The 12,743-nt window shown below is 37.6% G+C and overlaps 1 protein-coding gene across 1 annotated transcript; it reads left to right on the top strand.

The window, feature by feature from the left end:
* Window positions 1-10,225: 10,225 nt before the first annotated feature.
* Window positions 10,226-12,521, top strand: nkx3-2 (NK3 homeobox 2). Its single transcript, XM_053640168.1, has 2 exons — window positions 10,226-11,105; window positions 12,022-12,521. Exons 1-2 carry the CDS (start codon window positions 10,631-10,633, stop codon window positions 12,519-12,521), a joined length of 975 nt encoding a protein of 324 aa, XP_053496143.1. The 5' UTR covers window positions 10,226-10,630.
* Window positions 12,522-12,743: the final 222 nt, after the last annotated feature.

The following is a 12,743-nucleotide window of genomic DNA, read 5'->3' as shown; positions in this document are numbered from 1 at the left end:
CCCAAACCTTTTTCATTATACGCTCTAAACAATGCTGGGTTCTTTTTTCTACCCAAACGCGGAGTTGAGCATTTTGGGTCATTTAATTATGTTATTTTCTCAGTCTTGGTTGTTTTTGGGTAGTTTTGTGTAACCCAACTGCTGGGTTAGTGGCTAAGTCATTTTCACTGACAGTTGAATCACTGCACCCCTCCCTCACCCAAACGCATCAGCCCAGCTGCTTGGGTCAATCAACTCAGCACGGACTGTTTGAATTCGCCTCAGGTGGAGGTAGCGGTTTTCACACGGACAGACTGTTAGATTTATTTGGAGAAACACACTCAGAAAGGATGTGTTAATATCCTACAAACTTTTTGTGTTATTACTATTTTAACACATGTTGTGTTAAATTATTCAATAAATGTGTTTAAAAAAGAAAACAATTTCACACGAGTGACCAACACAACGTGTTAAATTATTGTCCAGTTACATTGCACTGATGAAGTCATCATCCACCCCTGAACTCGCCTCAAAGTGAATGTTTGTTGCTTTGACCTTTTGATTGTGACAGCAGTGTTGGAGTCCTGAGGTGAGGAAACCAAATGAACACAGGTTCATCACTATTTAGCGTTAATGCTGCTGTTTGTGATATTTATGCTAAATAAAAAATGCTGAGTTTGTGATATTTAGGCAGGGAGCTCTCCAAAGTCTTCATTGGAAAACAGCAATGCAGTGAGTTATAATTAACAGTTTCAAAAGTGAATATCATGTAATGCATACTGTATTGTTTAGCATACAACTCGTGGTAATGTTAGATATTTCCATTCCCATTTTGAAAGTTAATGATAACGTAACGTTACAGCTATTCACCATGATGTAATACAGAGAGTGGATTAATGTTACTTACATTTACAGTGGCTGGCGAAAGTATTCAGCCCTCTTGGCATTTTTTCCTATTTTGTTGCCATACAACCTGGAATTAAAATGGATTTTGGGGGGTTTGTATCATTTGATTTACATAACATGTAGATGCAACATTATGTATGTAATGTATGTATGTATGTATGTATGTATGTATGTATGTATGTTGATGATGTAGATAACGTTGAAGATGCAAGATATTTTTTTTTTGTGAAACAAAAAAATTTTGAGCCGAAAATTTGAGCATGCATAAGTATGCTCCTCCCCAAAGTCAATACTTTGTAGAGCCACCTTTTGCAGCAATTATAGCTGCAAATATCTTAGGGTACGTCTCTATAAGCTTGCCACATCTAGTCACTGGTATTTTTGCCCATTTTTCAAGGCAAAACTGCTCTAGCTCCTTCAAGTTGGATGGGTTCTGCTGGTGTACAGCAGTCTTTAAGTCATACCACAGATTCCCAATTGGATTGAAGTCTGGGCTTTGACTAGGCCATTCCAAGACATTTAAATGTTTCCCTTTAAACCACTCGAGTGTTGCTTTAGCAGTACACTTAGGGTCATTGTCCTGCTGGAACGTGAACTTCCGTCCCAGTCACAAATCTCTGAAAGACTGAAATAGGTTTCCCTCAAGAATTTCCCTGTATTTAGTGCCGTCCATCATTCCTTCAATTCTGACCAGTTTCTCAGTCCCTGCTGATGAAAAACATCCCCACAGCATGATCCTTCCACCACCATGCTTCACTGTGGGAATGGTGTTCTTTGGTGATGAGAGGTGTTGGGTTTGTGCCAGACACAGTGTTTTCCTTAATGGACAAAAAGCTCAATTTTAGTCTCATCTGACCAGAGTACCTTCTTCCATATGTTTGGGGAGTCTCCCACATGCCTTTTGGCAGGCATCAAACATGTTTGCTTATTTTTTTTCTTTGTCATGGCTTTTTTCTGGCTACTCTTCCGTAAAGCCCAGCTCTGTGGCATGTACAGCTTAAAGTGTTCCTATGGACAAATACTCCAATTTCCACTGTGCAGCTTTGCAGCTACTTCAGGATTATCTTTTGGTCTCTTTGTTGCCTCTCTGAGTAATGCCCTCCTTGCCTGGTCCATGAGTTTTGGTGGGCGGCCCTCTCTTGGCAGGTTTGTTGTGGTGCCATATTCTTTCCATTTTTTAATAATGGATTTAATGGTGCTCCATAGGATGTTCAAAGTTTCTGATTTGTTTTATAACTCAACCCTGATCTGTATTTTTCCACAATTTTGTCCCTGACCTGTTTGGAGATCTCCTTTGTCTTCATGGTGCCGCTTGCTTGGTGGTGCCCCTTGCTCAGTGGTGTTGCAGACTCTGGGGCCTTTTGGAACAGGTGTATATATACTGAGATCATGTGACACTTAGATTGCACACAGGTGGACTTTATTGAACTAATTATGTGAATTCTGAAGGTAATTGGTTGCACCAGATCTTATTTGGGGTCTTCAAAGTAAAGGGGGTGAAAACATATGCATGCACCACACCACTTTTGTATTTTTTTTAAAAAACAAGTTATTTTTTTCATTTCACTTCACCAATTTGGACTATTTTGTGTATGTTTATTACATGAAATCCAAAGAAAAATCCATTTAAATTACAGGTTGTAATGTAACAAAATGGGAAAAATGCCAAGGAAGTGAATACAGTATAGTGTAATATATGAATATAGTGCAAGGCACTATAGCAAGTGTTTTGGACAAGGCAAACTGTAGTAATTAGCATTAGGAAGATAGGTTACGGCTATGTTTCTTCATGTATTGAGTGAATGTTAATGCTGGTTAACAGGTGCAGACAGTCAGTGGCTAACGGAACTTAGTTCTTCACAAGGTTAACGTGACAAAAAGAGAGGATGGGGATACAGTAGGTTGTAATGCTTTCTACTATCTCTGTAATGTTGGTTGACTTAATTAGGTTTTGCCAAAAAATTGCGGTGAGGTGCTAAAGGCTGAATAAGAAATATTTGAATGATTATAAATGATATAAATGATTTTAATAAATGTCACCTGCATTTCATGCAATTGTTTGATTATTTTGTGAGCATTTTAGTAGAATTTTAGCACACAAACAAATTGCATTTTAGGATAATTGTAGGGAAAAAAGTATAAATAACTCGTTATTTTTGTGTTATTTTTTAACACAAATTTGTGTGGAAATGTACTAACATACAGCATGTGTTAAATGTACTAACACACTGATTGTGATGAATGTAACACAAAATGTGTTGTCCTTAACTAGATACGCATCATGTATTAAAAATTAACACATATGTTTTAAGAGTGAAGGTTCATATCAATTTATTTAACCACAAAACCTTTACTGTACACTAGAAAAAGCAAAAATGTGCAATAATAGTCAGTTTACATGACATTAAATGCACCTCTATCTTCGTTAGCTTTGGCTTATTTGTTTGTAATGCCCACTGGATCATAAGTTGGTTTCTTAGTTTTGGGGATGATTTAAACGTCTCCTTTGATCAAAATCTTATGTTTTCGTCTTAAATATATGACTTATTGAGTCATTTATTTAAAAGTTTATATATAAACACCACTTTATCAGGTCTAGCAATACATTTCTGAACACCTTCTTGTGTATAAATAAAGGAGATAACATTGACAAATTTGTTTATAATGTGATAGATTTGACATTTTCAAAGGGTAAAAATAACCCTGAAAATATTAACCCATTTATGAAATAAAACTAACCCAGCATTTTTGTAAAAATGAAACCATCCAAACAACCCATTTGTTGGGTTAAAATTAACAACCCAACTTGATGGGTTAGTTTAACCCAAAAAAAGAGAAAAACCCAGCCATTGGGCTAAAAATAACCCATTTTGGGTTTCTTTTAGAGTGTAACAATGGCCCTGCGCACAAAGTGAAATCCATGAAGACATGGTCTGTCAAAGTTGATGTGGAAGAAACTGAGTGGCACAAGACCCGACCTCAAGTTCACTGAACACCTTTGGGATGACTTGGGACGCCAACTGCACACCAGGCCTTCGCACTTGACATCAGTGCCTGACCTCACTGATGCTTTTGTGGCTGAATGAGCACAAATCCCCAAAGCCACGCTCCAAAGTCTAGTGGAAAGCCTTCCCAGAAGTGCAGAGGTTGTTATAACAGCAAATAATAGCAACAACTATGTCGTCATTAATGTTGCCCTGAGGCACCAAAATCTATAGTCATCAGACACTGCTGATCAGTGTTAGAAATATTGAGAATACCCACCACTAATTGTGTTGCACTCCCATCTACATCCTCAGTAGAGAGCATCACAAACACATCAGAAAAACAATGCAGAACTCATCAGCACACTAATGTTATGTAGTCAGGGACCCCTTTATCACTGTACAACATTTCAGGTGGTTAAACTTAGAAACAAAAGTTCACCTGCTGCCTTAAAAACATGAGTAAATCCAACTTAAAGATCACCTTTGTTTCAACTCAAAAAGTTACGTTTTACAAGTCAAGAATTTGAGTTTAATTCTTGAAAACTTAGGAACTTGAGTTCAATATCAAAATTTTATCATGGCAAATGGAGTTAAAGAGAAGAGATAAGTTCACACAAATTGATGGGGCTATCATGTCTTATAGTGTTCTATAGTGCTCCTCAGTACGGATATACAGTATTTCATGAGCATTATTTCTTTGTTGATTTTTTAAATAATATGTTTTGGAATTTTTCTATTCTTGAACTATCCACCTATAGAACACATTAGCTTTGAGTTCACTTTGGTGCTTGGACCCATAAATATAATACATTTTTGTTAATGTGAGTAAAATTTCCACCACTAACAAAATTGGTGGGTAAAAAACACGGACCCCACTGCTATGCTTCAGGGAACCCTGGGGCTTCCCGGACCTCACTGTGAGGACCACTGCACTAATACATATAGGCTATGGCTATTACACACACACACACACACACACACATACATCACTATTATTCCCTATTGGGTGTAGTTATTAAACACACACAGACACACATACACACATCACTATTACTTCCCTACTATTAGGGTGTACAGTTATTGAACACACACACACACATACGTACACGCACACACACACACATCACTATTATTTCCTATTGGGTGTAGTTATTAAACACACACACACACACACACACACGTACGTTCACGCACACAGACACACATCACTATTATTTCCTATTGGGTGTACAGTTATTCACGCACACAGACACACATCACTATTATTTCCTATTGGGTGTACAGTTATTCAACACACACACACACACACACACACGGACGCACTTACACACATACACACATCACTATTACTTCCCTACTATTAAGGTGTTCAGTTATTGAACACGCACGCACACACATACGCACACACACATGCGCTCCGTGAACAGACTGGACGGAGCTGCTACCAAAATACGCATGCAGCAATTCTGTTTCTCTCTCCCTCACACACAATCACTTATTTCTTTGTACTGTGATAAAATCTTACGGGTCGTTTCTGTCCAAATGACGGATCGGTTATGCAAACAAGACAAAGATTGCAGTTTGTAGCACTGTGCAGTTATTTAGCACTTTGTGGTAGCCAAATGCGCCCATGATGATAGGAATACATGGTGGTATTGACTGTGTGGCCACATTTGGCTGATCCCCTTGAAAGGATTTTTTTTTTTTTTTTACATAAAACCTGCGGCTTCTATTCGAGAAATAAAAGCTAGCATATAGGCTATGGGGTTCACATTTGGTATGAAAGACCCGTTAGATAAAACATGAATTTACGTTTCAAACGGTTACAAATTACGCACGATGAAGATTTTTCATCCTCGGCACGAATGGATGAAACAACAGCTCATTCCTTTCTGAATCGCTCCAATTTTCAGACATTTGTCCTGTTCTTCTTCGATGACTTGAGGCATTTAGTCCTTTTTTTCAGCTTCAGTCCGCCAATGTTTTTAATCAGTATAAAACTAATAATGATAATTCAATTAAATTTCAATTCAATTTGATTTGTATAGCGCTTTTTACAACGGTCACTGTCTCAAAGCAGCTTTACAGAAATATATAAACACAGGATACAGATTTTAAGTGTGTGAATTTATCTCAATTGAGCAAGCCGGTGGTGACGGTGGTGAGGAAAAACTCCCTAAAATGATATGAGAAAGAAACCTTGACAGGAACCAGACTCAGAAGGGAACCCATCCTCATCTGGGTAACAACAGATAGTGTGAAAGTAAAGGAAAGTTCATTATGGTTTTTACATGAACTCTGTTTGTTGAACAAATCCACTGTTCAAAGGAGACCCGAGTGCAAATAATAATAGAAAATGTAAGAATAATCAAATACTACTACTACTACTACTATCTCTACTATCTCTACTACTACTACTACTACTACTACTACTACAAATATAATAATAATAATAGAAAATGTAAGAATAATCAAATACTACTACTACTATCTCTACTACTACTACTACTAATAATAATAATAATAGAAATTGTAAGAATAATCAAATACTACTACTACTACTACTACTACTACTACTACTAATAATAATAATAGAAAATGTAAGAATAATCAAATACTATTACTACTACTACTACTACTAATAATAATAATAATAATAATAATAATAATAATAATAATAATAATAATAATAAAAAGGCGCACATATTTATATTGCACTAGAAGATCAGCTACAACTTTCTGTAGATGTTAAAATTGGTATTTTAAAAGCATAAAGTTTTCGGCTATTTCATAAGTATAAATGAACTTTTTATAGGATAAATATAATTTATTTTCATGATATGGGAGATTGTAGAAGAGTATAGCCTATTAACCTATAGGGTAAGTGTTTGTGCACTGAAAAGTTTCATTTTGTTCCTTTTCCCCCGAGTGTATACTGTGTAGTTTCCCAACACCACCAGACTGTTTCAGCAAATCTGTAGAAGCAAAAACCTTAAGACAGTAAGATAATATAGATAATAAAGATAATATAAGATAATAATACCGTTTTGGTGGTGCTACCGAGGGATAAAATCAGTGATAGTCTAGTTTGCTTGTTTACATTTACATTTACATTTATTCATTTAGCAGACGCTTTTAGCCAAAGCGACTTACAAATGAGAAAATACAAACAAAATAATAAAATTAAGTGTATATATTTATATTTTATGTGTATATATTTTTGTATGTTTGTTTGTTTGTTTGTTTGTTTTTTATCGGTTAAAACGTATCTATTGGACATAAATACAATAATTGTTCATTCAGCTCTGTTTTTGTCACTACATCCAATAGCCTATATATTTACTGAATAACTTGTATACAGTGTATGCGCACATATTTACTTGTAATACGCGGTTAAGAGTATTTTAATGTTGTGGAATTAGTGTGTGTGTGTGTGTGTGTGTGTGTGTGTGTGTGTGTGTGTGTGTGTGTGTATGTGTGTGCTCATGCACTGAAGTGTCCACAAGGTGGAGAGAAAGACCCGCTACTCGCTTCATTATTACACCATATTCCATATTTCCCCCAAAAAGGTATTAGTTATGCTAAACTGGATGAATAGTAGATAACACCAGTAGGCTAAGGTTAGTAATCCAATACTACTTCTAAATTCGGAGTGATAGGAAAAAGAAATAGGGTGTAAAATCGGAGTGTGAATACTTACAAATGGATTTTACTTATTTTAATTTATTTTATTTTATTTATTTATTTATTTATTTTTACACTATATCTGTTTCATGCTTTAATATGACATGTAACTAAATTAATATTTAGTTTAATTAGACAATTGCATCACACAAAATACTGAATTTACTGTGTAAATTGTGTAAATGCAAAAATGTTATTATTATTATTATTATTATTATTATTATTATTATTATTATTATTGTTATTGTTGTTGTTGTTGTTATTGTTACCTCTCCAATAGGCCTAAGTGAAATTCTGATTCTAATTTAGTTCGCAAATGCGATGGCTTAAAATTAATAATTTGTAGTTATTTATATCACTGAAGTGTATTTCTGAAATTTGTGAATTTTGCCATTAAATATATAAGAGCCACGGGCAGCTAAATCAACAACAACAATCTAATGACACTAATAATAGGCAATAAACATACACACAATCCGTGAGGAATGAACGTTTTTGGTTAAAGCACAATAATCATGATCTTTTTTCACACTTTGAAAAATGGAAGTTTCCGAGCAAAGGGCCGACATTCAAGTGTTCCTCCGTAACCTCTACATCCTCGCTGTCATGAAGAAACGATATTAATGTGCCGGAATATGACGCCATAAAATCTGACTCGGGGAAAATATGAGAATTTAAAATACCTTTAATAGACAATAAACAAAGACGCCTTTAATACACATGTGCAAGTATTTCTTCTTTTTACTTTTATAGTTTCGTGTTATTAAAATATAGCATTTATCCTGCTGCTCTCAGCATTTCTATTATGATTTATAGGCTATATTAGCAGATATTCTCTATTGTAGTATCCTCTGCAATTGCACGTCATTTGAACGATCAAACTAACTATACAATGAAAAAAACAACCCCGCCAATTAATCATGCAAACGCCATAATGGCCAATGACCGACACTAAAATAATTTATTGTTTTAGGTCTGTAAGGTCGAAAAACCTTGTTTACATTTTTACAATTTAAATAGCCGACATATATTGGAGTTCAATCATCCAGTGAACATCATGGAAACGCGGATGATTATTGTGGGGAAAATAAATCACGTTATATCTAAAAACTCTAAATAGACCTGACCATAGAAAGTACAAATAAATACCTAAATTAATAAATTATTATTATTATTATTATTATTATTTTTTATTTTTTATTTGACTTTCTTTATTCTAGTCTTAATTCTTTATTATTTATATTATAATTTCTTTATTCTAGTGCTCAATACCTGGTATTATCCGTTCAGCACATTTCTTTCCGACATGCCCAAAGGACTGGCATTATTATTATTATTATTATTATTATTATTATTATTATTATTATTATTATTATTATTGTTGTTGTTGTTAATAATAATATTTTCCCCATTAATAAGGAAATCTTTATTACATATCTATATATCTATAAATACATCATTACATGTGCATACCACTGTTCTTTGGTATAGGACTGTTATTTGGACTAAACTACATATAATCGGTATGTGATGCAATCAAATCAGAAAAAAATAAAATAGGCGAAGAGGTCCGAATGGGTACATTTTGAAAAGCGGCATCATCAGATTACATGACTATATTATTTAGTTTATGTATAGCCACTGTATAATAACCTTATGATATATGCTACTAAATCATAGTCGGGTAATTCATAATTTACGAAGCGTGCTCATGTACTGCATAATAAATGAACAGGTATTACCATGGCGCACAAAGTTTCCAGAGAAACAGGACATTTCACACAAAAGTGCTTCCTCGGCTGTGCAAGCTGCAGGAGGTGAAATCAATTGATATTTATATGCGTAGAAAAAAAAGGAGTAAGACAACGGCAAAGGACGACAAGAAGGGATCCTAACTGTCTATATCATTAGCAATATACGTGTAGGCCTTATAAATGGGCTAGATGCTTTATTAAGTGTTTATACTTTATTTTATGTGTGTGCATATTTTTATTCAAGAGATACAGTTGGACTATAGTTTCTGGTTCTTCAGAAACTAAAATGTTGTGACGTTTCATGCCTTAGCTGGGAAATATGGGTAGACCTTTATGTCTGTGAACATATACGGCACATTTCTGGTACAACCGCATAAAGTAGCATTTTTAACATTTCACTGTGATACATGGCAATGATAACGCGATGCAATCTGGGTATATACAAGTCTATACATTCAGTAAACTGATGCATTTAAATATATCCACGCTATCTGCGCGAGCGCCAACGTTTTCCGTTTGCCTTGACTAATTTGATGAAGTGGTAAAATGTGGCTTAATACTCATTTCGGAGTGAATGTTGAAAGGGTTACGTCCAAAATTAAACGTCCAGATTATTTTCCTAGCATGCTGCCTGCTGTTTAGACTAGTTCATGCTTTTAGTACTCTGTAGGGCACGCGCATGCAATACTCACACTGTATGCTACACTAACCTCTCTTTTATACGCTACTTTCCCCCATTTTAAGTTTTCTGCTGTGCTTGTAAATAACGAGTCAGCCGTCGTTGCCTCGAGGTCGCGTTGGAGTATGCAAATAAGCGCGTGGCAGATGTTAATTTTTCCCCATCCGGGTACTGGCTCACGTACTATTTCGCCATACTATTTAGTACTGATAGTGTGTATGGCGTTTTAGGGCGTTTCGAAGATGACGCACGAGAACCAATCATTCCCGTGCTCCACTGCCGTCCTGGCCAATAGGAGACAGATAGTTTTTGGTGGCTCTGTGATGTCACTCACAGGTGAAAGTGGGGACGGTTAGGGCTGGCTCTGCATGCTGAGTGTGTGTGTACGTATGTGTGTGCGCGCTGTGTCTCTGTCGGACGCAGGAGCGCGCGGTAGCGACGTGGACCGAAATGAAAGTCGCGCGCCACCGCCGATCGTGGAAGCATGTTGGAGTAGAAGGGCGCGTGACGAGCGGATGAGTGCACGCACCCAATACACATTGGTCTTTTTTTTCGATTTGACCTCGAGTGCCTTGTTGTAGGCTTATTTTTTGTACTATTTGTTGTTTTTGTTTGGGTTTTTTTGCTTTCTTACGCGCGCGATGGCCGTGCGCAGCAGCTCCTTGATGCCTTTCTCTATTCAGGCCATTTTAAACAGAAAAGGGGAGGAAGAGGAGGAGGAAGAAGAAGAAAAAGACGAAGAAGGAAGGCGCCGTCTGAAAGAGCTGGACATGTGTTTTTCGAAAAGCGCGTGCTGGAAAATATTCGGAGGAACGAACGAGGAGGAGGACGACGCCCGTGAGGACAGGGGGCAGAGGGAGCGGGAGAGAGCGCGCTTGGCGACGAGCCACCACAAGAGTTACGACTCAGACTCTGGGCTCAGCGAGGACCACCACCACGACCACCACCACCTCGACGATGAGCGCGAGGCGAAAAGCAGCTCGGGGCGCGAGCAGCGGGACGGCTGCGACTCGCGCACACTGGACGAGAGCTTTCAGGACGAGACGGACCGAGAGTCCACGGCTGCGGAGCAAGTGCGAGAACTGAGCGACTGCGAGCTCTTAGTCAGCGTGTCCGGTAAGTTCCTCTCGCACGAGGCCATGTTTTCACTGGGGCTGCGCGAGACCGAGATACTAAAAGAGCTGCTTTAATAAATCCAGCGGTTAAGTTTTAACTCTTGAACTTCCACTCATATTACCCTATAAACCTTCCTCCATGTAGCAGACATTCAAATGCAGAGTTCATAAGTATTTTTTTTAATAACAAAACAGTTTAAAAACTTTCCTTAAATGTCGAAGTGTATGCAATAGTGTATGCTTTATCAGTCCAGAAATGTCCTCTTTTTTTCCCAAGTCGGTAGCACGCGTGCACATTTGTTCTTTTAACATAACGTAGAATAAATACGCAGCGACTGTAGGATTAGTGTTTATGTAAGTCCAATTAGGCAGACAAAAGAAAAGCACTAAATAAGTTATTATTTGGTCACTAAGATTTAATTCATATTTTAGTAGTCCCGCCTTTAAATGTGAAGTTATGTGAAATTCAGATATATCAGTGTTTGAAAATGAGAAAATATTATTAGGCTATAAGAGCGCTTAAAAATATAAGAGAGTGCAACAGTTAGAGCAGACCAAGACGTTCTGGTTAAAATGTAATGATAATGATAATAATAAAAAGATTTACAGATTTACAAAGACTTGTACAATGATACTTGTAAAAGTCCAAAATGGTTTCTGGAAAAATATTTTAGGGTTCCTCGGGGTTTATCAGCAGTGGAAACTTTCAATGTGGCTCCAGGAACATTGTTGTGAAAGTGAATGGTATCATGGAAAAAAAAAATCTACAACTAAATTCTACATGTTTATTTTTAGGATAAAGGTATACATGTAGGTATACAGTGGTGGGGGGAGATCAGAGTTTTAAAATGCAATTATTTATAAATAAATTAAAAATTGTAGCATTGATTATATATATTTCCCTGTTTTTGGTGCAGACTGTAATAACGCGGAGGAGAAGGTCTCAGAGCAGCCCGTCGGAAAGCAGCGCAAGAAGCGCTCTCGCGCAGCTTTCTCTCACGCGCAGGTGTTCGAGCTCGAGAGGCGCTTCAGCCACCAGCGCTACCTGAGCGGACCGGAGCGCGCGGACCTGGCGGCGTCACTGAAGCTGACGGAGACGCAGGTGAAGATCTGGTTCCAGAACCGTCGCTACAAGACCAAGAGGCGCCAGATGGCCGCGAGCAGCGCCGCATCCGCCGCCGCCGACCTGCTGCTGCCCGCCGCCAAGCGCGTGGCCGTGAAAGTGCTCGTGCGCGACGACCGCAGGCAGTATTCTCCAGGAGAGCTGCTGCTGCTGCGTCCTCCGCCGCTCCTCGCGCTCCAGCCGCCATCTTCTTCTTCTTCCTCCCCTTCCTCATACTGTTACTACTATCACCCGCACGCGTACTGTGCGCCCGCCTGGACCCTGTCCGCGTCCGCGTGCGCCGGAAACCAGTGATGCAGGCACGGGGGAGAAAAAAAAGAAAAACAAAAATAGAGAAGTGTTTTGTTTGTATGTTTGTTTGGTTTTTTGGTTGTTTGGATTTTAAGTTCCCAACAAATACAAAAAAGGAGGGAGAAACGATAAGACACTGCGTTCAACTGTTTTAAGCTGAAACAAACCTAAAGACTAATGACATCACTTTATTATATTATTAATGTGATACTTTTTGGTATATAT

Source organism: Ictalurus furcatus, chromosome 2 (genome assembly GCF_023375685.1).
Source record: "Ictalurus furcatus strain D&B chromosome 2, Billie_1.0, whole genome shotgun sequence".
Taxonomy (NCBI): domain Eukaryota; kingdom Metazoa; phylum Chordata; class Actinopteri; order Siluriformes; family Ictaluridae; genus Ictalurus; species Ictalurus furcatus.
The sequence above is the reverse complement of the archived record's forward strand: the minus strand, read 5'-3'. Positions and strand labels throughout refer to the sequence as shown.

Coding starts and splice junctions, on each gene's coding strand:
- nkx3-2 (XM_053640168.1), top strand. CDS start 10,631: ATGGCCGTGCGCAGCAGCTCCTTGATGCCTTTCTCTATTCAGGCCATT. Junction 11,106..12,021: donor GCTCTTAGTCAGCGTGTCCG/GTAAGTTCCTCT, acceptor TTTTTGGTGCAG/ACTGTAATAACGCGGAGGAG.